Source organism: Dipteris shenzhenensis, chromosome 15 (genome assembly GCF_047967505.1).
Source record: "Dipteris shenzhenensis isolate YYH24624 ecotype China chromosome 15, Dip_SZ_1.0, whole genome shotgun sequence".
Taxonomy (NCBI): Eukaryota; Viridiplantae; Streptophyta; class Polypodiopsida; order Gleicheniales; family Dipteridaceae; genus Dipteris; species Dipteris shenzhenensis.
In genome coordinates, this window is record NC_141610.1 from 14,005,782 (window position 1) to 14,030,435 (window position 24,654).

At 44.4% G+C, this 24,654-nt stretch overlaps 1 protein-coding gene across 1 annotated transcript in view; it reads left to right on the top strand.

The window, feature by feature from the left end:
- LOC147893400 (TLD-domain containing nucleolar protein) overlaps nucleotides 1-24,654 on the top strand; it is a 70,100-nt gene that overhangs the window by 26,903 nt on the left and 18,543 nt on the right. Inside the window, exons 2-5 of the mRNA XM_087385860.1 lie at nucleotides 13,375-13,977; nucleotides 14,215-14,417; nucleotides 14,520-14,773; nucleotides 22,240-22,445. Coding sequence (XP_087241986.1) covers nucleotides 13,375-13,977; nucleotides 14,215-14,417; nucleotides 14,520-14,773; nucleotides 22,240-22,445 — 1,266 coding nt within the window. The remainder of the gene's footprint in view (nucleotides 1-13,374; nucleotides 13,978-14,214; nucleotides 14,418-14,519; nucleotides 14,774-22,239; nucleotides 22,446-24,654) is intronic.

The following is a 24,654-nucleotide window of genomic DNA, read 5'->3' on the forward strand; positions in this document are numbered from 1 at the left end:
GATAGGGGTGAAATTGGAAGTGTACTTGCCACTTGTGCAACCAAGTGTCAACCACCTCCTTTGTTCTAGATTTTTGGTCACCTGGAAAGGGATCCGGAGTGATATTCGGGCCTAGCACGGAGGCCATGGCATCCACATGCGTGAGTGCCTGAACCGTGCTAGCCAGAAGAGTCAAAGTAGCTTGTATCCCTTGGAGTTGCTGTGTCAACCCCGATTGATTAGCGTTGACCTGCTCAAATTTACCATCAAGAGCAGTCGTGAACTCACTGAAGGCTTTCTTAGTGATCAGGTCGTCATAGAGACCCTGATCATCCTCTCCCACTGGAGTGTAGTCTAATTCCTGCTCCCCCATAGTGAACTCGGGATTCGGAGCATCAGACATAGCCGAATACTGATTCGATTACAAACGGAGAGAAATAAATAACTGAAACGGAGCACGGAGGGAGATGGAGTAGAAGAAAACCGTCCCAGATAAATCTGACAGAAAAGATGCTGAAATCTGGAAGACCACGAGTCCTGGTGCCTCCCCGAATCTGCAACCGGATGCGCAGTCAACAATAGAGGCTGTACGGACTGCTGACGTGGCCTGTACGGCTGCTGACGCAGTCCGTACGGTGGCTGCAGAAGCTGGCGCAGGCGCTGTACGGAGCAACAGCAGGTACAAGAGCAGGCGAAACAGTCCGTACAGGCTGTACGGCTGTCGCTGTAACTGTACGGACTGGTACGGAAATTTTGGGAGCTGTGCAGGGCTGACGCAGGCAAGGCGGATGCAGGGAAACTGCTCGAACAGGGCGCTGCTGAAGGGCGATGCTGGCTGGCACAGATCTCGAGGTGACGTCTCGAATCTTGGGCTGCTGGTGGGTTGTCTAACACCCAGCCCCCCATCTATATAGGGTGCAGGGCTGCCCGATTTGGAAGCTAGGCTTCCAAAGAAGGCTGAGCCCCTCCAGCTTTGGAGGGGTGCTTTTGCGAAAAAAGCACCTGAGCCCCTCCAACTTTGGAGGGGTGCTTTTTTCGCAAAAAAGCACCTTCCACCTGCGCAGGCTGCACGCAGCCCTAGACGCAGGCTGTTCGCAGCCTGTTGCGCAGGCTGTGGACAGCCTATTGCACTGGCTGTGGACAGCCTATTGCACAGGCTGTCCTGCCGCCACTGCCTCGCCTACTGCGCCCCTTCCTACACCCCGCATCCTCTACTCCCTGGCTGTAAATTTCCTGCCCTACTCTCCTTCCTTTCTGCTCTCCTTCTCCTCCCTCGGACTTCTCTCTGTAGCCTTCAGAATTTTCGATTCTATTTCACTCCTCCTCTTCTTCCTATTCCAGATATTTCTTCACCCCTTCTACCCCAGGTAGACAGCAAAAACGCAGCAGGAAATCTCGAATTTTAGGGCATACCCGGAAGAGAAATCCGTCAAATTTCTCGCATCAGAAGTTCCTACCGCAGGAGTTGGCTCTGATACCAACTGACACATCCCAGCACTCCTGAAACCCTTGATCTGCAAAATAACCACACACAACATCAGAACTGAGCAGGCTGCTCACCACCCAACCGTGACATCTACGGGATATGATCCCGAATCAGAAGATGTCCCCCCGAGCCACGAGCTGAGCTACTGGCACGAACTCCCAATCAGATATCCCAACCAGCCTGGTGTCCCATACCACCAGGTGGCGCTGTGAAGCCCTGGATCTGGCACTGGGCCTTGGGCTACGCTAAGATGCAGGCGCGCGTCCGCGACACAATCCAGGATCAGACCTAGCACCTGGGAACGAGACTTGCTCCCAACTGCACCCTGAGAACTGAACCCCCTGGGCCTCTTTTATAGACTCGGGCCCCGGCGCCAAAAATAGCGAAGACCTATAAATAGTTCGTACCCTTGCCACTCAACCCGAGAATCAAGCCTGCCTAGCTCTAAGCCTCCCCAGGCTAACCTGAGCTAGTTCTGTGTACCTAGTACACGTCAGATACCGATCCGTGCACATGACACAGGGGCCTGCCATAAAAACTGACCAGCCTGCCCATTCTGGCTGACCAGTCTGTGGCTGGTCCAGCCCTTTAAGGGCTCTCAAAACGGGGCCCTTTAGCCCACTCTTTTAGGGCCTTGGCCCTCCAATCAAGGCAAGGGCGCAGCCCTATATAAAGGCATGTCCCTGCCTACTAGCAGCCCCTTTTGCTGCTCCACCAGGCCTCCATTTGGCCAACCTGATCTGCTGGTCTGCCCCGCTCTTCTGCACCATCTTCTCTAACAGACAGCCTGCCATGCAGGCGCTTCCAGCCTGCTCATGCTGCCATGTGTGTGCCTCTTTTGAAGGCCCTGTGCCAGGCTGCTGTGCTGCCCATGTGGCAGCCCCTTTTCTTCTCTCTTGGCTGTGAGGTGCTGCCCATGTGGCAGCCCCCTCCCTCTCTCTTTTCTTGTCTGATCCCTGACCTCATGGCAGCTGTGATGCTGCCCATGTGGCTTTCTCTTAGACACTAGGTTCACCCCCCCCCCCCCCCCCCATGTTCTCCTCATATGGGGGCTTATAGATGGGGAGGTGACCTTTCCAACAAGAGATTCAATGAGAAATGAGTACAACTTATCTAGGGGTCCTTGTTGCATGGAGTATAACCTTAGGTGCCAGATCAAAAGAATTTGCTTAGATTTTTCATCTTCAAATTGAGATCAAGTCATGGAAAATAGCTTAAAACCCTAATCAAACACTATAGATTTGCTTGTGAAGAATTAACACATGCTTTCAAGGTCAAAGGAGTATTTTCAACCTTGTCCTTGATTTCTTTTATCAATTGAATTGGTTGCTACCTAAAAATGGTTGGGTCGACTTAGGTTGGGCTTGTATTTTTACTTCCTACACGTGTCATTGTGATGAACATGTCTACCACAATAAATTCTTTGGGCAATCTTATAAGTTAATTTCAAACTCAACCAAACATTTTTACATCAGGGACATTAATCTTGAAGTGCATGTATGAATATGTGCCTTTTTTAGCACATTGATATCTGTTACAAGTTATCTAAACCTCTCATGCATAGTGTGATGGATCATGGAAGTTGGTTATCATATACTTGACGGCACCCAGTATAAATTCTGAATGATACAATTGGATATGATGTCCAAGGAGGTGGAATATCCAGAGTGACAATGGTCAAGGGAATCAAGATTTTATTACTCACAGCTAGTCCCCCTTTGCCCCACTTGTCCTTTTGGTGAAGAAAAAGATGGATCCTATAGGATGTGTATTGACTACGTGGACCTCAACAAAATGACTATAAAGAACATATTTCCTATTCCTAGGGTTGATGGTCTCCTAGATGAATTGAAGAGAGCCAAGTTTTTCACCAAAATAGACCTCAGGTCAGAGTATCATCAGATTAGGATGAGGGAGGAGGATGAGCCTAAGACAGCTTTCAGAACTCAAAAGGGATTGTATAAGTTTAGGGTGATGGCATTTGGCCTCACCAATGCCCCTGCTACTTTTCCAGCCCTCATGAATAAAATCTTGCAGCCTTATCTCTACGGGTTTGCCTTGGTATTCTTTGATGATATTCTCATCTACAACAAGTCAAAGGAAGACCATCTCTCTCATGTGAAGCAGATTTTGGATGTTTTGAGAATTCACCAGCTCTATGCCAAGCCAAGCAAGTGTACCTTCATGGCAAATGAGGTGGAATATTTGGGTCACAAAAGGAATAAGGGTTGATCCCAACAAGTTGAAATGTATTATGGAATGGCCACAGCCTTCAATGGATGGGGGCACATACTTGGCCTTGCCTCCTTCTATAGGAGATTCATTTGCCAAGATTGCTGCCCCTCTCACTGACCTGCTAAAGAAAGACCATGGTTGACACGTACGATCACGTTCGATACGTACCGTTCGATATTAGTGCGGTACTAAACGAACTCAAAGATCTTAGGTGTACGTCCGATGGTACGTTCGATACCCAAAAAAAAGACAGAGATTTTAGAGTTTTGGAGTTCTCTGTCTTTCTTGTCTTTGGGCTTCTCTTTACATGTTTCCGTTTCCGTATTAGAGTGATAGAGTTGGAGATTGTGAATGATCCAAAAGGAATTGTCTTAGAGGCCTTAGGGCTAGGGGAGTTGCTAGCATGTGGTTTTACTGAGGTGGAGCCATCACTATGTCAAGCATGTTGTTCTCCTAGTTTTTGCAGGTACTTGTACAAGCTTAAAAACTTGTACAAACATGTCATATAGGTGCTTGAATCTCAGGCATTATTGCTTTGATACTCAGTCCACTTGGGGATGATGGCTACATTAGGCAGAGTTTTGCTATAATTGCACTAAACATTTTTTTATAGGGATGAACCCATTTGAGGCTATGTATGGGTACTAGGTGCATGTTCCCTCTACTGTTTTGAATGCAGCCACAATTAATCAGCAAGCCATTGATGATTTGGCACACATGGCAGCTTTACTTCAGCAATGCAAGGACCATATGGTTAAAGCCCAAGCATGCATGAAAGCATATGCCGATAAGCATAGGAGGGAGCTTTCTTTTGAAGAACGTGATTATGTTTTCTTAGGCTCCATAAGTCTGGATATGCATCATTGAAAGGGAACACAAACACTAAGCTGGCCATAGATACTATGGACCCAATGAGGTGTCGCAGAGAATTGGTGAGCTGGCCCATATCTTGGAGCTGCCCTCTTCTTCTAGGATTCATAATGTATGTCATGTATCCCTTTTAAAGTACTTGGGTCCCACAGACTAGGTTATGGAGGGTCTGCCTCCCATGGATGAAGAGGGACATACATATTCAATATATAACTGAGAGGATCATTGGATTTAGAGATCACATCCTTAGGAACAGATCCTACATAGAGTGCTACATCAAATGGAGGGGATTACCTGATGACGAGTCTTCTTGGCAGCCCTCTTTCATAGTGGAGCAGTACCCCTACTTGTTCAGCTGATGTTTGGGACCAGACATGATCATTTGCACCCATATGGAGCTGCCGAGACTTGACCCATTCTACCTACTGCTCCATCACCAGGATTTTGGTCAGCTACAGCAGAAATTGCTCATTGTTTAGACCTACCATACGAGATATGAGCTCTCTTTCCATACTTTGGTTCTAATCCCTTGTTACAGCCCCTTGCAAATTTGAGGGCAAATTTTCTTTGTGGGCAAGGAGGACTGTAACAAAGATGAAATTTATTTAGTAGTTTTTAGCATAAGCAGCCTTTAATTGGCTTGTAAATAAATAGTACTTCAAGTAGGGGAAGCTAGAAGTTGCCACGTGGCATCCTAGGAGGGCTATCCCATAAGCATTGGTGTATTTTTGCCCTGGCCTATACCTATATAAGGGGGGCCTGCTGTCCTTTGTACTCATCTATCACACATTTCATTCTTGAATGCAAAATAAGCTCTCACTGACAGTTGAGCCTTGTTTGCTCGAAGCTAAACTAGGATATCAACTCCAAGACTAGGAGTCAATACCCTAGCCTGTTGCTTGTGTCTCTGACATGGATTCCAGGTACTTTTGCTGATCATGTACATGATTACTTTCTGTCCTATCATCCTACTTTTTGCTACTATCATTTCTGCCAGCTGTACCTAGTGATTAGGGCAGATTTAACTAGGTTGTAGACTAGCTTAGTTACAATTATGCAGCTTGGGGCTGCCTCTCACCTTGGAGATTATAATATTGATCTTAAAGCCCATAAAGACGACACCATTGGAGCTCCTCTTGGCCATTTTAGGCTTTCAACTTTGTAGCCACAGAAGACAAACAGGTCAGGAACCATGGCTAGCACATGGTCATAGCGCCACCTTTCATATTGCTTTTCCCTAGGGGAGAGACGTGGTTGCAATTGCGAGGTGGCAGTGATTTGTTTGAGAGGAGTGAGAAGCTTAGCTAGGTGTTGCACTGGCCCTTAGGAGTCTCGACCTCTTTCGTGATGTCTTGGGCCAGTGATGCCTTGCACAGGGCCAAATGGATTTGAACTACTCCCCATCTAAAACCCCGGCAAGTTCACACATACTTAGAAGTGGCCACACATTTTCCAGCCATTGAAAGGCTTTGTTTGCCACTCACCTATTTTCTCCATGAGTTGGAACGTGCAGCCGTAGTAGCAGCCGCATCACCTAATCTTATGGTAGGAGTTGCAAAGTGTCACGGGGACGTGAATTTGGTAACCGTGACTAACTTTGGCTTGGGTGTCTAGCCTAGGGGAAGTGATACTTCCTAGAAGTCCCTAGAAATGCATCCAATGCCTAGGTGCAACCACTAGGCCCAAGTGTTAGGCTAATGCTAGAAAAGAGGGGTCTAAAAGTTGGGCCCAAGGGGAGACCAATGTGTCATTAGTAAAGAGGGTTAGAGTTTTAAAGTGTGTCATTGGTTGTAGGTGTTAGGTCTTTAATGAAGGGGGCACAAATGTGCCACGTGGCAATTACCCATGCACCCTTCTCTCCTAAGGCTCCTACATCCAACGTTTGATGATTATTGATTCATTTGGTACGGATTTGATGTCTTCATCTCTCCCTCTTCATGCATCTTGATGTCTCTTCTCTCTCTTCTTCTATGGCACGCATCCCCTCCCCCTTAATGTTGTATGGACCTTCTACCAAGCTGTACGGACATCATTTAATGTTGTACATACGTTCTTCCTTGCTGTACAGACTGTTTTTCCTGTGTTTGGACCTGATTTCGTGGCTGGCACGCATCCCAAGGCTGCTCCTTTGCTCCAAAACCCTTGGCATGCAGTCCTAGGCCCATTTTTGCTGCTGTACAGTCATTTCGGCAGCTGGCACGCACCCCGAGACTGCTGCTGGAAGCTGTACGGGCTGTTGGTGCACCTCTGGAGGCCTTGTTGCTGATGTTCTAGCCTTTTTCTCCTGTTCGTGGCCTTTGCACCCGTGAGCCTTGCTCTCCTTTCTGTTCTCAGCTCGCAGAATCTGTACCTCTCTCATTTTCTTTCTCTTTTCCCTTAGCTCAGAGTCATTTCTACACCCTTGGGGGCGTGGACGGAGGATAGGTGTAGGAAAGAGCTTGCCCCTCTTCCATGGACAACGGGTGTGGATATTCTGACTTCCTTTTGGATTGCATTTGTCATTTTTGAAGTTGTTATTACTTATGTTTTGCTTCGGGGTGCTCTCTCTAGGCCATACAGGTTGTAACAAACACTCAGCCACAAAGGGTGTGCCTGGAAAGGTGCTAGAGGGACAGTTCTTATGCCTTGAGGCTTTTGAGCATTTGCTGGGGTCAGTGTCGATGCATTGCCACTTTCAGTGGGGCACAATCAGTGTGGAATGCCGTAGCTATATGCCTTGACAGTTGGGTTCTAGTGACACCTAGGAATTGGATGCATTTTGATGCCAAATATTGGCTTGGGCAGTGGACTGCTAGTGTAGTAGAGTACAAGGGTGAGCCCGCACAATTGTCATTGCCTGAAGAATTAAATAAATACCGGAAGGGGTGCCAAAATGTGTGAGTCCAATTGGTGTCCTTTTTTGGTTTTTGAGCAGGGGCACTCTAGCCTCTCCACAAGTTTGTTAAAGTTGTTTCTAAATGGAACTTAACTAATGGGAGTGGCTGGAAATGTTGCGATGTGGTTGTGAATGAAGTGTATGCTAAGTTACTTATAGCCTTTAGTTAATTGAAGGCCAGCTCAGTGGTTCCATTGCCGGGATAGTCACCATCTTCCTACAAAGGTGAGCCCTAGTAGTGTTGGGTGAAGAAAACCCCCATTGCATTTTTGTTACAGCCATAAAAACAGCAAGCATGTCACACCGAGAGAGGTGAATGACTAGCTCAGAGCAGGAGGAAGACAGGAGGTCAGACAGCTTTGAGGAGGAGCACAATACAAGTGAGGGTGAAGAAGGGCATAATGATGAGGGACAGCATGTTCTTTTGGGGAATGCCACTGAGGTATCCTAGGATGAAGTTGATGAAGCTGAAGAGCTAGATGTAGAAGCCCTCTTCGTGAAATTGGCAAGTGCAGTGGGCACTTTGACACAATTGACCCAGAATCTGGCTGACTTTTTGAATGCTCCTCCCAAGAACAAAAAGACAGTCAAGAAGAATCAGAGGAAGCAAAGGCTTATGCATTATGATGCACCTTCAAGTGGACAGCCACCCATGACTCCATTTGTAAGGCACTCAATTGCTCTTGGCATGGGGAATGCCCCAGAGGGCGACAATTTTCAGTCAGTGAATTATGGACATCAACCCTTTCCTTTGTCAGTGATGCACCCTGGATACTTTGGAGGAGGGTCAGTCTTCCAAGCAATGGTGGGACAGCCCATAGAAGGGCTAGGTATGCTTGGCACATACTTTGGAAGTCTTCAGCATGGAATGCAAAATTTTCAGCAACAAATGATGGGGGGCATGCCGGCTGCAAATGCGAACATGATGTATGCAAACATAGGGATGGAGCCCGGAATGCAGACGGGGATGTGAAGAATGATGGGTGGTTCCATGAATATGCCATAGATGTAGGGAATGGGACCTGGAATGGTCAATCCAGCCATGGGAGTTGGCAAATATGCACAGAGTTTGGGACAGATGATGCCACCACCTTATTTGCAGTCACCTGTGTATTACAATATTGCACCCAAGGGCAAATTGAAAGACTACAAAGAGGGTGGGGCTGTTGTTAAATTTAAGACATTCAATGGGACACAAGACAGGCTGAAAGCATTGACTTTTGTGCAACAATTTGATGCCGCCTATGCTGGTGGGAACTTCACGGAGTCATCAAAGGTTAGGAAGGCAGCCACTTTTGTCAAGGGAAATGCACTTCAATGGTGGACTAATTTGGTCTTGCAGGGTAGAGCCCCTACTACTTGGGTTGAGTCTCGTTCTTGAGCAGGAGCACTCTAGGTCACAATTTGTGTTTGAGTTATTTGCTGAATATTTTTCAATGTGAAAGCATTGGCTGGTTAGTTGTCTAATGCCGCCCTCTTGTTGGCCTTGAGGCCGGTTTCAGGAGAGGAAGGAAAATTGAGAGATGTGGAGCTGGAGAAAACTGTGTGAAAGCTGAGAGAAGTGGAGCTAAAGAGAGCGAAGAAAGAGCTGAAAGCTGGAAAAGGAAAGCTGCTGAAACAGAACCCCAAATCTCTACTCCGAGCTCAAGATATGGTGTTGCATAGGGCACCCTTTTGGAATCACCAAAGGGGACTGCTGAGTATGCTGCTTTCTTGCAGGGAGTTTTGGAGGGGCTAGAGGCTGCTTTGGGGCTGGAGAAGGAGGCTGAATTGTGGAGGAACTGGATGACCAATGAGGCTGCAAGCCCCCCTTTAACACTTCTTTGGTAGCATAATAGGACATAAAAGTGTACTTTTGAGATTTTGGCAAAAGAATAACAACTTATTGTAGATGAGTTTTCTGGTGCTTTTCTCTCTTGAGCTTAAGGTAGACTCATAGGACTATTATCTAAAAATATAAGGAGCACAAAAAACTCTTACATTTGATCACAAATGTATGGTAACACAGTCTTTTACCCAGACAGTACTCAGATTTGAAACTTTATCTAGCATGCCTGAAGGCCTTTGCTCTCCAAGAATGCATGGAGGTTTGAATATTCTAAACATCAAATTTCATGTGTTGGTTAGAAAGATCACTATGCTCAAGGGTTTTTTTCAGCAAGAGCAGCCATGGTCTATTATGTTGGCATTTTTGTGTGGCCAGATGTGCACAAATGCTTATGGGCATTGGCTAGTCCGTACTGTCCGTACATCGTACGTACTGTCTGTTTTTTGTCCGTACCTTTATCCGTTCCTTTGTCCCTACATGTCCGTATTGTCTCTCTGTACAACCGTACCTTTGTCCGTATCTGTCCGTACTGTCTCTCTGTACAACCATGTTGTACTTTTTGCTCGTACCTATCCGTACTCTCTTTGTATAGCCCTGTTGTACTTCTCTTGTCCAGTTGTCCTTTTTTTGTTTCTGTTTCTCCCTCTGCTACAATGGTGGATTGTCCATATGAGAAGACCTTTCACAAAGAAAGATCACTTCAGAGTAAAAAGCAAAAGCAGGAAATGGGTCTGGATGACCCTCTACATGCCTCTGCAGAGGCTCAACTGTAATATGAAGTAATGCTTTGAGGATACAAGGAAAAGTTGGAATGATCCGGTTCCTACCACAGGTTTTATGATTGAGGTAGATGATATCTTCGACCACATGAAACATTATGCCAAACATGCCATCATTATTTTCTTTCCGAGACTACAACCCACACTCCCGGGCTATACCTTTCAACACAATGCTCAATCTTCCTATCAAGCACGCCTTGACAGATGGTATCAGGTTGATCCATAGCACTGTGATGCCTTTACTTGTCAACTTTGGGTCGATCATGCCTTCACATATACTGATCATGCACCTCTTTGGTTGAGGCTCTTCATGCATGATTTTCCTCATGACAGATTGCCTTGCAGAAGGCCTTTGTTGGTGAATAACAGTCATCTAGAACATGCTGAATTTAAAGCTATGGTCTCTGATGCCATTCAACCTCTCTCTTCTCAGATGCTTTTTGATCTGGATTATGCATGGCAGGCTTTTGTTGCTCGAATGCAAGCTGTGATTCGGGATTATGGTAAATCATTTATGCGAGCCACACGGGAGACTGTTGTGCATGCTAAACTCACCTGTCAGAATCTGACTAAACTTAGTCACCTTCAGCCTTTGTCTTCTGATGAAAGCATGCACTTATGTTAGGCCAAATTCTGTCTCCAATCAAATGATTGAAGAAAGCTTGCTAAATGGGAAACCCGATCTCGACAAAGGGCAGGCTGCTCTTCGAGCATTTTTTCAAAAATTTGCATTACAAACGACAGGCTGCAAATATTTATCGGGTTCGGATGCCTCATGATTCTTGGTCTTCATCTCGCTCTAAACTTGCTGATTCTTGTGTGCAGCACTTCTCCTCCCATTTTGGGCATGTGGACCTTTCTTCTCTTGAGATTTTGTCTGCACGTTAGCTTCTTTTACAACATGTCCATCCAATTCTTTCTCAAGCTCAGGCTTTGGAACTGGAACTTCCCTTTACTGAGAGGGAATTGTCAGATGCACTTAGATCCTGTGGTAGATGAAAATCTCCAGGATGGGATGGCCATGGTCTCATTGTTGAATTCTTTCTTGCTTTTTGGGATAGCCTCAAATCTTTCTCAAGCTCAGGCTTTGGAACTGGAACTTCCCTTTACTGAGAGGGAATTGTCAGATGCACTTAGATCCTGTGGTAGATGAAAATCTCCAGGATGGGATGGCCATGGTCTCACTGTTGAATTCTTTCTTGCTTTTTGGGATAGCCTCAAATCCCCTCTATTGCAAATGGCTAATTCAGCAAAAATCAGCAAATGCCGCTGTCATGGAAAAAGAGACTGGTAAAGCTCCTTCCTAAGAAGCAGATTTTTGATTTTATCACTGATTGGAGACCAATTGGGCTCATGCGAGTCATTTACAAAATCATAGCTAAAATGCTTGTTGACTGTATCAAAGGCTATCTATATGATGGGTTGCATCCTTCTCAATATGGCTTTGTTCCTCGAAGGCATATCATGGATAATATTGCCAATGCTTATGTTGGGATTGAATATGCCAAGCACATGCAGCAGGATTTTTTGCTCTTACAGATTGACATTGCCAAAGCTTTTGACACAGTTCAATGGGAGTTCATCTCGCAAACAATGCGATCCTTGGGCTTTGGAATAAAAATGCAGCAGGTTATTTATTGGCTCTATAGGGATAGCAATGTTGCTTGTATTCTTTCTGGAGACATTTTTGAAGAATGGACTCTTCGTAGTTCGGTTCGTCAGGGCTGTCCCCTTAGTGCCTTACTGTATGTTATTGCTACTCATCCAATGTTGCAATACATTGATCATCTAGTGACTACAGATTCTCTCCATGGTTTGGAACTGGATGAAAATTGTAGCATGGTTGCTCAGGCCTATGCCGATGATTCTTTCTTTACTCCAAGGAATACTCAGTCTGATCTTCTGCTTTGATGCAAGCCCTTTCAGTTTATGGTTTGGCAGCTGGCCTTCATATTAACTTTCAAAAGTCTAAGCTGCTCCTATTGCATTTTAAAGATTATAGATCATCCCACCCACTCAGTTAGTTCGACACCTTGGTTATCCTTTGGGTTGGGAACTTTCGTATTTTACGGCAGCAAATCACTTGTATGCTTTCCCTTTGGTTCCGATTCCACCTTTGGAACTCCAAGATCGATTAGAGGATTGGACATTGACTTCCCTTGGGTCCTCCTCTCGTCCTTTGAGGCTATCGCAGATTATTCTGCCTGCATTATACAAAATCCTTTTGCCTCAACCATGGGTGGGTAATTCTATTTGGCGAATGCATCAGCTAGTTAAGTGGTGGAGAAACAGACTGGAGAAACAGACTGCGGCAACTTTGGGCATACAAGGTTTCACTTCGGCAACATGTTTTTTAATGGCGAGTGCTTCTGGGATTTTTTCCATCTGGACAATTGCTGGCCCGTAGGCACATTGCTCTTGCTTTATGTCATTGGTGTCTGATTTCTCAGGAGACTGTGCCTCATTTATTCTGGCATTGCCCGTCTTCTCGACAATTTTTGGATTCTCTTTGATAGAGGCTACGAGCGAGATTCCCGACTCTTCTCTTTGGGAAATTTTATTGGCTCTTTGGTTTTCATCCACAGCGATCGGAGTTTCATCTTTTCTTTGTTTGAGCCCGTTATTGGGCACTTTGGACTTTATGGACAGACCGCAATTGTAAAGTCTTTAGTGATCCCAAGTTTTCTTTATTTGCTTTCTTTAAGCGTTCTCTGCAGCAATTTTTCTTTGATTGCTTGCAGACTTGCCAGATTGATGCTATACAAGATTAAACTCATCGAAGCAAATTGCAAAATTGTATATTCATGTGGACACTTTCCAAATCTTTTGCAACTGGTTGGACAGATGAACTGATGGCTTCAATGTGCTGATGGACTGTCCACGTTGATCTTTAAGGTTGTGGCCATCCCATATGATCTTTTAGGGCTTGTGATGGTGGCTCCTTTGTTACTTTTCTGATTTCTCATGATGTCACTTTAACTTATAGTATCATTATTTCTACATAAGTAATGACAGTAGTGGTGGTAATAACTACTTTGTAAAGCCACAGGCATAGTGTTTGCTTATGCATTGATCGTGCTTAATTTGAGACACTTACATGCTTGCAAGAAATTCTCTCTTGTATAAATGCATCTATTTTTATTTATAAGTCTCAATGTTTATGAGCAATTTTTATTCTTTGGCAAACATTTTGATGTAGGAATATGCTTTGAGCTGCAAATTGTCTACAAGGTCTAGTACCTTGTATTCATGCATCTACTTTTATTTATACGTCTCAATTTTTATGAGGAACTTTTATTGTTTGGCAAACGTTTTGATGCAGGAATGCTTTGAGCTGCAAAGTGAATATAATGGCTGTCTGTCAAGCTCTGACATCAGCTTGTTAAAGGCAACTGTTGGATCAACATTGGTAGACATATTGTATGAACCAGATGGCAATGGCATCGATTGGACCAGATTTTTGAGGGGGTTTGAGAAATGCTGCCAGCAAGCTGTCTCTGTCCAGTTGAAGCTTTTGCTGTCTTTTTTTTACCACATCAGGAAGAAGGCTGAACTGCCTCTGAATTATACCCTCGGTAATGAAAATGACGATGGGTCAAATGACAAGAAAATTTCAGGGCACATGACTGCGACTCAATTGCAGGAATTCCTCTGGATCTGCTGGCTAATGGGCTGTGATGTAAATAAAGCAGAGGACAATTTACAGTTGGAATTACCAAATTTAGAGCCTTTGGTAAAATCAGCATACGTGGCCTGTTCTGTTAGTAATGAGAATAATCAGCTGGGACAAGCGGGCCTCCCTTGGGGTACGGAACTTTCGGTAGAAAAGCTGTATTCCTGGATCCTTCTGTGTATCCCTGGATTGTCAAATACTCTTTCTCATTACATCAAAGATCGGCTTAGTAAAACTGCTTTAAAACTTCAGGTATTGCTTCATTAACACATTACACAAGGAAAAATGATAAGTAATCTTCAGAAAGATTATTTGTTTCTTACTTTTTAAAATTTGTCCTTTTCCAATAAACATCGATTTAGAAGAAGGCAAAGGCTTTGAAGCATTGATCAATTGGTTCAGTCTGTTATGTCCCCGTTCAAGGCTGTGCAGTCCGCCCTCCTAAACAGATCCTCTAACAGGGCATATTTTACCTGGATGCTTTTTTAGGATCAAAGCATGGCACACGGCAATGATGGAGGATATGCTTTGAACCCAGATAGTGCAGAATCCACTGCTGGTGTTCCTGAACGGGGTCTTTTGACTTCAGGTGTAGCATGGGCAGTTGGTCTTTCTCTGCCTGATACGGTCGGTGGCAAGCTAGTAATGTGTTCATGCTCCTTAAACAATGATTTCCCTTGCCTTCTTTATAGGTCAGCTGAACCAATTTTCTGAATAAATATACACAAGCGACTGCGTATGATATATTTGCTGAAAGGGACAGATTAAGATTCTTTTACTTTTTGCATAAGCAGATCATCATTGCATGGAAGGGGAATGAACCGATTTTGGACCCATGTAGAGGGCTATCGAGGAACAGTGCTAATGCTCATAAATGGAATTTCATTACCCAATACAGAAGGAGATAGAGCAACAAGTTTGGGATACGAAACATGGCTTGTTGGAGCTCTTGTTAGGGAAGGTTTTGAGAATAAGGATTTCTATTACGGAACTGCAGGCTGCTGCCTTTTTGCTTTGGATCCCATGATGCAGCCGTTTCACTCTTCAGGTATCGTATCTTTCAACTAAATTTAGTATGTGGAAATCCACTAATATTTTCAAGCTGTCACATTCACACTGCACTGACTTGCTGCTCATCATGGGCAAGTGCAAAGACGCAATTGAGTGAGGGAATAGTTGTGTGAAAGTTCATTCAAGTGAGACAATTTAACTTGTGGGTGTATGTTTGTGGATTTTGTTTAATGTGGAGCATATGTTTATACTGGTCCACACCCATCATTGGGCACTGCTGGGAATGCTATAGTAGCTAGTCCGTGCTATGCATGATGGAAATTTTAAGGTTTTCAACCTTGAGGGTGACTGTGTCTTATTTCTAGAGGATGCATTTGGGCATGTTCCTGTGTGTGTGTGTGTGTAACTCCTGGGTCCTTCCATCATAGTTTAGACCAATTATTGAATCATAAACGTAAACATAGAATAAAGATCTCTCTATTACCTCAAAGAAAGTTAACTCTTGTAGAGAAGGAGGCTGGGCTGATTTGGAGAAAGAGGATAGAATTGGTAGAGGGAAGAGAGAGGAAGAGGGAGAAGGAGTGAGAAGGGAGGAAAGGGGAAGAGGAAGATGAAGAGAGGGAGAGAAGGGCGAGGGGGAGAGAGAGATAGAGAGAGATTGGGAGAGAGAGTGAAGGCAGCACGTAGGAGAAGGAGGTGGGAGATAAGAGTAGATGTCACATCAAAAGGTGTACAATGAGGGGTGGATGGGTCCCTCCACATTTTCCACCTAAAAGGCCTCTAAAGGGCCTCTAAATTAGCCCTTTTCCCCCCTTCCAACTCTGTCATAGAATCAATACTTCCATGTTTGAAATAATAACGTTTTTAACAACATAGCAAGAAAGAAAGACCATTGGAAAAGTTATCACAGGGATGGTGGTCTACTTTAGATGTGAGGGACCCATGCTCCTGCAAGAGGTCTTCAATGTAGTGATCACGAGGAGCTCCCACTGCTCCACTTGTCCAAGGTGACGTGCAGGCTGAGCACATATGATTTTGACTTCTTGGGCCTCTTTTGCTGCTCTGGTCGCAGCCTGTTCCGAGGGTATCTGATGTGTTAAGACACCCAATGTTGGGGCCTTTATAAAGGGATTGGATGCCCCCCAAAATAGCCAACCCAGTGATAGAGTGGTTGACCAATTTGCCACCCGACCTGATCTGGGATCTTTGCCAATCATTGCCACTGACCCAAATCAATATCAAAGAGGATCCTATCTGCAGCCCAATTGACAGCCATCTTGCTGCCTACATGGCAACCTTAGCCTTCCCCCTACTGATGCATCTACCCTCATACGTGCTGAGGTATTGACCCCCTTAGCTCTCTTCACTTGGGCTCTTACAGGTGGGTCATTGACCCTATACTTCCAACACACATCTCAGTGACACTATGTTCTCTATCGAAGAACTGCTCCATCAGCCCTCTACAAAAACTCACAGGAACAAGCCAAGGATGCCTTTTTCATCTGGTCCTGTATCCCACACCTCTAGTACCTCTAAATGAACAACTGGATTTAGTTTGGAACATTGGTACAATTTTTGGTCAATACACGACTGCTTCGGAGTCTTCAAATCTGAAGGCTCTAACAAGAGCATCCACTCGTCCCCTCAAAAGATAGGAACCACCCAAACCTTGTAGGGTACGAAAGATCCTGGGTCTATTTCAATCTGTCATGAAGTCATGGGCTGACTCTTCTTTCTCTGTCATCATGGTAAACAACTGATTTTGGAGCATGATGATTCTCCCAGCGTTTTTAGTTTCATAACGATAATGTAAGATCTTCCATGCTTCATGTGTAGTATCTGCCCAGTTGAATATGGGGTATCGCGAATCCACAGTCATCCCAATTATCATGGAGAGAGCGGCTGCATTCTTCTTCATGCTATGTGGATCTGCTGGAATCGAGATTTTGTGGTGGTGTCCAACACATCGGCAAGTTTTGGCTCTCTGCCTTCCATCACCTCTTAGATCTCCTTGGCCACTAGATGACTACAAACCTTCACTTTCCATATGAATAGTTGGTCCTGTTCAGCTTCCCAAACCCACCAAAATTTGGAATGAGTGAGCTGGAACCCATGGCAGGCTGTAGATGACCTGAAGTAGGTACCCTGTACTATTGGTTGTATGTGAGAGCTTCTTCCTCCTCTAGCAAGGACTCCTTCCTCCTCCAGTTTGGAGAAGATTCTTGGTCTTCGGTCTCCTGGGCTTTGAATCATGAGCTAGGCTACTCTTGGATGCTAACCTTTAGCTCTGATAGCGCATATTAAAACAGAGGGAAGTTACTTGCTAAAGGCTAACTTCCACGCAGCAGAAGAATTACCCCGAATCACAAGACACATGAATGGAGCACAAGTCACAGCATGTGCTTACTTAAGTGTAAAGAGGACAACTCAGATCTTGAAAGAGAACTCAGATGTACAGCTGAAACAGAATATATATCAAGGTCGATACCAAGTACAAAAACTGCCAAAATATTTACCAATAGCTTCAGCAAAGAAACTGTATATATCAAGGTAGATACCAAGTACAAAAACTGCCAACCTTGCCCTCTGAGGTAAACTACTCCCTTCTACTATATGCCTCTGTGTAGGCTTCAGTAGCTGCCTACAGTAGGCAAAAGCTCGGCTCTGATGTCCTATGTAGACACAGCTCCCTTCTACGCACACTTTATGCTCTCCTACGTGTGTAGGTCTGCACATGGGACTGCTTGAGAGACGCTCCTGCAAGAATTCTTCAATGTAATGATCACGAGGGGCTCCCAATGCTCCACTCCTCCCTGAGCGCACATGATTTTGACTTCTTGGGCTCTGATCGCACCCTGTTCCAAGGTTATCTGAAGTACTGAGACCTCCAACATGGGGGCCTTTATATAGGCGCTGATTCCCCCAATAGCTGACACAGTCAGGGCTAGACTCAGTATACTACCCAATTTGATCTGCTGACTCAGACCCGGGCCTTTGCTGACCTGACACATGGCATGCCGGCAGGCCTGCTGCCTGTTTACTGCCCCGACCTGCTGTCCACAGCCTGACCTGCACTGTACCTGCAGGCTTACACTGGCTGAGCTCAGCAGCCCATTCATGCTGCCTGCACACAGTCCTTTTCCTCACACAGCATCTGTCCAGTCCATGGCCTGCACCAGCCTATGCACACACCTCTCTCTAGGATCTCTGCCAGTTATTGCTGCTGGTGTGGGTGGTCCATGTGTCCCCCCCAAATCAACATCAAAGAGGATCCCGGTCTGCTGCCCACATGTGCAGCCTCAGATGATCCCCCAACTGATGCTACTACCATCATACATACTGAGGTAGCAAGCCCCTTAGCCCTTCTCATTTGGGGGCTTACAAGTGGGGCATTGATCCTATGCTTCCAACATGAGTAAGCCAGGCTACTGACTACTGATTCCCGATTGATGTAACAAGTGCCTCTCCTCATCCTGCCAAGCAAGAGTGCAATGCCCTACTGGAGACTTTGGGCCTGTCTGCATCCTTAAATGCAATGCTGAATGGACTCCTAGGCTGTGAGGGATTTCAGGCATGTGGGTTATGCTTCAAAGCTCCATCTCCAAGAGTGGACTGGTGCTGAAAGAGCCATCAAAATATGGAAAAGAATTCGGTCGTTTATATCCAGGAGAAAAGCCAGGAATTGGGTTTCCTATCTTGATGGAGAGTAGAAAAGCGAGTAGTGCAATCTCCCCCCCACCCGCCCCCCCCCCTCTCTCTCTCTCTCTCTCTCTCTGTCTGCAAATAGACTAGGGCCCAGGACAATTGTCTGGCTGGACCCCCCTCAAAGGTATTTTTATTACTCCAAGCATTTGAATACACTGAGAGTTCAGCGTGGAAGCTTAGTTCCAAAACTTCAAAACGTGAAGTATTACATGAGCTCTCAGGCTCTCTTTTTGGGCAACATGCCACTTGTCAACTTCCTAACTGAAAACTAGATACATGCCACTAAAGGGCAACTTCTGGAGTCCTCGAAGCACTTGGTCACGCGAACGTCCTCCTAGATGCTTGTCAGGCTCCATAGCGCTTGGGCTTTCAACCCCACTTAATTCCTGCAATAAATAACTAAAGCGCACAACCATGGCATCCATTAATGGTTAGTGCTTTTGCATGCAAATAATCTCTAGACTAATTCTAGTCACTATGGGCGTCCCCATTGAACACATGTGCGGCACATAACAAAAATAAATAAATAAATATTCTCTGGTTGACCGGAGTCAATGCTCTTGATCATAATTAAGGGGGCTTTGACCAATGGTCGAGGCGCTTTAATTATGGCCAAGTCTCTCCAACTGAAGTTGGCACAACTCGGTTAACTGTAGTTAATCCTCTTGGCGCATGCCAAGTCTTGTTGACCGAAGTCAACACTCTTTGGCTGTATTCAGCTCTGTGGTTCTCTGGTTAACTGTAGTTAACCGTCTTGGTAATAAACCAAGTCTCCCCGATCGAAATCAGGCTTACTTGACCAGAGTCAAGTATCTTTGACCATTAAAGGAACTCGTTGACCATAATTAACACAAATGGAAATCAAATGAATGGTCAACTCAATACTTTTACTTTAGGATATTTACAGCTTGGTGACAAGTAGCCTTGCTGTCAAACCCTAAACCATGAGTTTAGCCTATAATAAAGTTTCGGGTCTAAAATCTAAAAGCGTACATCAAGATTTGAAAGTGTCAAAATGTTCCAAGCCACCTAGCTTTGATGCCTTGGTATTCAATATTAGCAATAAAGAACGAATATAACAATATTTTAGAGATATGACAAACGTTGGATGAGTCAAAAGTGGAACAAGATGCCACAGACACATGTACTTGCAAGGGAAAGCTGAGATGTAATCAAAAGGATGGCTTTCCCTTGAGATTCTCCATAGCTGGGGCAATGGGTGGTAGGGAGAAATATTGAGTCCCACCTGGAAATTTAGATATCCTGTGAATAGAGCCCTAGGAAATCCATGTAAAACCAAGATTTTCTCCCCAATGTGGTCTTTCCTCCCTTTGAATAATAGAGAAATAATTCTTGTTCTTTTTCCAGTCTATGTGAGTCAGCAATCCATGTAAAACCAAGATTTTCTCCCCAATGTGGTCTTTCCTCCCTTTGAATAATAGAGAAATAATTCTTGTTCTTTTTCCAGTCTATGTGAGTCAGCACATTGGATTTGTAATGCCTGGACTGGATGGTAGAGTGTGTAAGCTTCGTAAAGCATTGTATGGTCTCAAACAAGCTCCACAGGCTTGGTATGAGAAGATACACACTTATTTTTCCACCCAGGGTTTGAAGAACAGTCCAATTCAAAGTACCCTCTATGTCAAGAGAGACAAAGAGACTCGATCACAATCATCCTTTCGGTTATCACATGGGAATTTAGTTTATGCAGTCAGAAGAGGGCAATGTCAAGATAGAGTCCAAGTATATACAAGGGCTGCTACACAGGTCCAGAATGCATAATTTGTAAGCCAATTTCAACTCCGGTTGAACCTGGGTTTAAGCTGTCAGCATATAATGGTAGTGAATCTCTTGATGCCACTCTAAACAGCGAGGCTGTTGGCTGCATTATTCACCTATGTAACACGTCTTGACATTCAGTTTAGAATGTTACAGGTGAGCAGATATATAAGACACCACACTAGTGTGGAGCAGATACTTGCAGGGTACGTAGCATCTTGGACTGTTCTATGACAGGGCGTGTGACTTTCAGTTTCATGCATTAAGTGATTCAGATTGGGCTAGTGACTATGGTAGTAGGTAGTCCAGACGTGAAAACTCTTCTTTCTTGGCAGCTCATGCATGTCTTGGTTGAGCAAGAAGCAACACGGTGTGGCCACCTCCTCATGTCAAGGTGAGCGCATGGCAGCCTTCACAACAACAGCCAAGTGTGTGTATGGATCAGGAGCCTATCGGGGAATCTTCATGGAAGTTTGCAGTCACTCCTTTCTCATTGACAGTTAGAGTACTATTGCTGTTAGCATAGAATCTTGTATTTCATGCTTGCTCACAACGAGAGATCAGCCTGATCTATTGTTGTACACATGACAATGTTAGCTGATCTTTTCACCAAGGCATTATCCCAATAAAAGTTCAAAGCTTTCTGCAAATATTTAGGCTGATACCTTGTGGTGATTGGTCTACTTTGTGTACATATTCACATTGTCACTATAGGGGGAATTTGTTAGATTACGAGTAGTGTGGTGAACACATCCTTTGGACAGTTTTTCTTCTAGCTAGGAGGTTTTCCCCCCTTTGGGTTAGTATTAGGGTTACCTTCCTTTGTAGAGGATATATTCCCCATTTTGGTCATTCTTCGTGTAACCTCTTGCATTCTCAATACATCTCCATGTGTTTTGGTGTTCTACTCTCTCCCCCCTTCCCAAAAGCTGTCACAATCTTTCTCATTTATCATAAATTTGTCTAAAGTCGCTTACAAACTCCCTTTCTTTTGCTCTTAAAAATTTTAATTTGTAAGATTGACATCATCTAGTGTTATGAAGTTATAAGCCAACCGAAACAGACTAAGGTAAAGGTCGCTTGGACGTTCAAAAGATAAAAGAGCAGAACAGGGAGACATGCCTTACCACTTCATAATCGTAGCCTACTACTAGAAGCTGCTATATGCACTAATACCACCCATAAGCCTAGTGGTTACCTATTAATTATGTACTAATCCACTTAGGATACTTAGATACTCTTAGGATCTAGGACTAGTACTGATTGTCCTAGCTGTCCTAAATAGGCACTATTTGGGCCTTAGGGTCGCTTTGAACCACTGATTAATAACCACTGTAACCTGACACCCCCCCGTAGGGGTAACACTATGCCATACTATTGTTGATGTAACTACAATGATGTAATTTATGGGGGCAAGATGTTTCTCCTTCATAAATTGAGGGAGGACTTGTCACAGCCGTATCCCCTCCTGCCCTAGTACTACCCTGAAGGGCTATTCGTGGCAAATCCTACATCTCAGTCTTTGGGTGGACCAAGGCAACCACAACAAGCTAGTTTGCTGACTAACTACCTATCAACTTGATCGGATGGGGTGGCTAGTTTGTTTGTTGACCCAATATTAGCTTTTGTTTGATCTTAGACTAACTCTTTGGCTAGCCTTTAGGTGCCTCTAGTGGGTTATTAGCTGGCCCAATGGGCTCTTCTAACTTCATATGGTGTCTTTGTAGGACTGAAAAGGTGGGCTTCATCCAGAAGATGTAGTACGTAGCTGTGGAAGTAGTTAATAGCAAGTCTATTGCGTCGAGAGTGGATGCATGTGAAATTCTTTTTCTGTTTTCTTTAACTTGTTGTAGTTGTATTGCTTCTTCTTAACTTCTGCGATAGTATCAATTTGTTTCTAATTGTGAAGATGGAATTTTCATCTTGGCCCCTACTAGAAAGGATCACTTTTGTAAGTGTTTATGTCTAATTTTTATAATCTGTTCATTCTGTTGAATTTTGCTGATCTTTGACATGCAGGTAAAAGCTCAAACTATGTGTATAGTCACACTTATGTTGCAGGCACAGTTTACTCTATCCGAGAACAAAAAACATTGAATGGAATTGCATTTGGTGGAGACATTGGTAAAGAGAGGTTATGGCTTGATGAAGACTTTGCTCAATTGACTGTCCGTCATCATGCAATGGACATGACATATAAGGCGGGCCATTTGCTACCAGACCAGGTTCTCTCTCTCTCTCTCTCTGTCTGTCTCTGTTTGTGTGTGTGTGTGTGTGTGTGTGTGTGTGTGTCCCTCCAACACCCACCCACCTGATGATCCATGGGGCAAACAAGATAGTTAATACATGAGCCCCCTTGATGCACCTCCAAAGTATTAAAAGCATATTTGCTGACATAGTGGCAGAATTCATTACATCTGTGGCATACCTAGCTGCACACCTACACACAATAGGAGAGCATAGGGGTCCAACAAAGGGAGATTTGTCTGCAGTAGACCTTAGGAACAGAACTTTGCAGGAGCAGCTCTTGAAGCTACTACAGAGTTGCATGGTAGAGCAGAAGAGTTTCCTATAAAGGGTGCAACAAAGATTGTTTCTAGAGGTGTTGTTGGTACATAGGTTGGCAAGTTTCATACTGCTTTTTTATCTCTATATGGCTTCCTGTTTTGGCTATACATCTGGGTATTCTTTCAGATCTGGATTGCCCTCTTTCATTTAAGTAAAGCACATGTGTTTGAGTTGAATTCCATGTTAAGTGTCTTGCATCTATTGTTGTTGCGGAGCAATTTTTTCTAACATTCTTTGGTTAAACTGTCTGAGAAAGACTCAAGGAGCTGGTGTTGCTTGGCTTTCGCTTCGGAAACAATATTGACTTCATTAATATCCTTAACAAAACTCAAATAGTCATGGATAGTTTTGAGAATCTTATTAATTTGAGTATATTGTATCATAGGGATAGTTTCCTCACTTACTCTTCCCTGGATCTCCATGAGATGTCTGCGATGTTGGATGATGATCTTAATTGTCGTGTGGGTAAACAACGGCTTGGGTTCTATGGAGAGCTAATGATCTCAAAATCGGCATCTTGAACTCATACGCTCTATCTTGCAGATATCAGAGGTGGCTCTTCCCCACTCCAAAAGAAAAATGCTTGAGGTAGACGCTTGGATTGTTGGAGGCGACTTCAACAACCTAGAGTTTATAGAGAACAAGCAAGGAGGCAATTCTTCTTAGAGATCTCACCTAAGAGAGTGCCGTGGTGGGAGACGTTTATTTTTTCCTTAGCAGCAGAGACTACTGTATAAGCTGGGGCTGTTGTGTAGGGCGCCCTCAAGTATTGCTTTGGTATGTATAGACACGACGGTCTCCGTGAGAGACGGATCAATTCTACGCAAGAGATTGGGTTGCGCAGTGGGGTGGTTCCGCTGGGATTCTAGGAGAAACCAGTATGCTAGACCATGCTCCCATCATCCTTTGTTAGGAGCAGCCATGCCAAAGGCCACCTTTCCGACGTATCAGGCTTTCAAACCCTTCTTCAAGGAGGAGGAGCTCAAGAGATCATCACTTAGATTTGGACCCCAAAGAGCCCCTCCCAACAATGGACAAGCATTGCTATTTAGACGAGCCATCATAGTTACCCCAAAACGCGTTTCGTCAGTGGCTGAAGAAAAGTATAAGCAAATGCTTTTGGAACACTCCCCTTTGTACTTTTGTCAGCTGATGGTGTATGTATTGTCATGGTTTGCTACACTGGACTACCATTCGTTGATCAAGCATAGATGCCCTGATTGTGTTGAAGTTGTGGACTTTCCCCCCGTGCTTGGAAACATTGTTGCCTAAAATTGTAGCCTCATTGGGCAAGGTTGTATGCCTGGCTCGACAGAATGGGAATTCCAATTGCTTTTACATCTTATGGGAAAAACACGTCTCCTTATATTATGTAACTGTCGATAATGTTTTGATGGGAAGTGCCTTTGAAAAGCTCAAATGGGGCCTTTGACATTCAAATTTATGACATTCAAATGTGCATGATTTGAAATTCATAAATTTGGGCACATGGCATCGCAATGTCCATTAGCTCTACATAATATGCCCCTTGAGGCAATTTCTGCATCACTGCAAAATAATGATACTTCAGGGACCTCTTTGTGCCTAAAAATAAATTCAACCAGCCAGCCCTTGTTGTTCAGGACAAAGGGAAGGCTAAACTCATTCCTGCTGCTGGTAATTCTCATGGTTCGGTGCATATTGCAACCTAGTCAAAAGCAAGGGACAAAGCTTCCAATGAGGGCTGACAATTTTAAAAAAACCAGCCTCAATTAGGAAGACCCTTCCACCTCGTTCTTGGGATTGGTGCATCCATAATCATGCAAGAATTCTGGTATAGTTATTAACAGCTTGGTCATCTTGAATTCCACTCACATGAGGTACTGT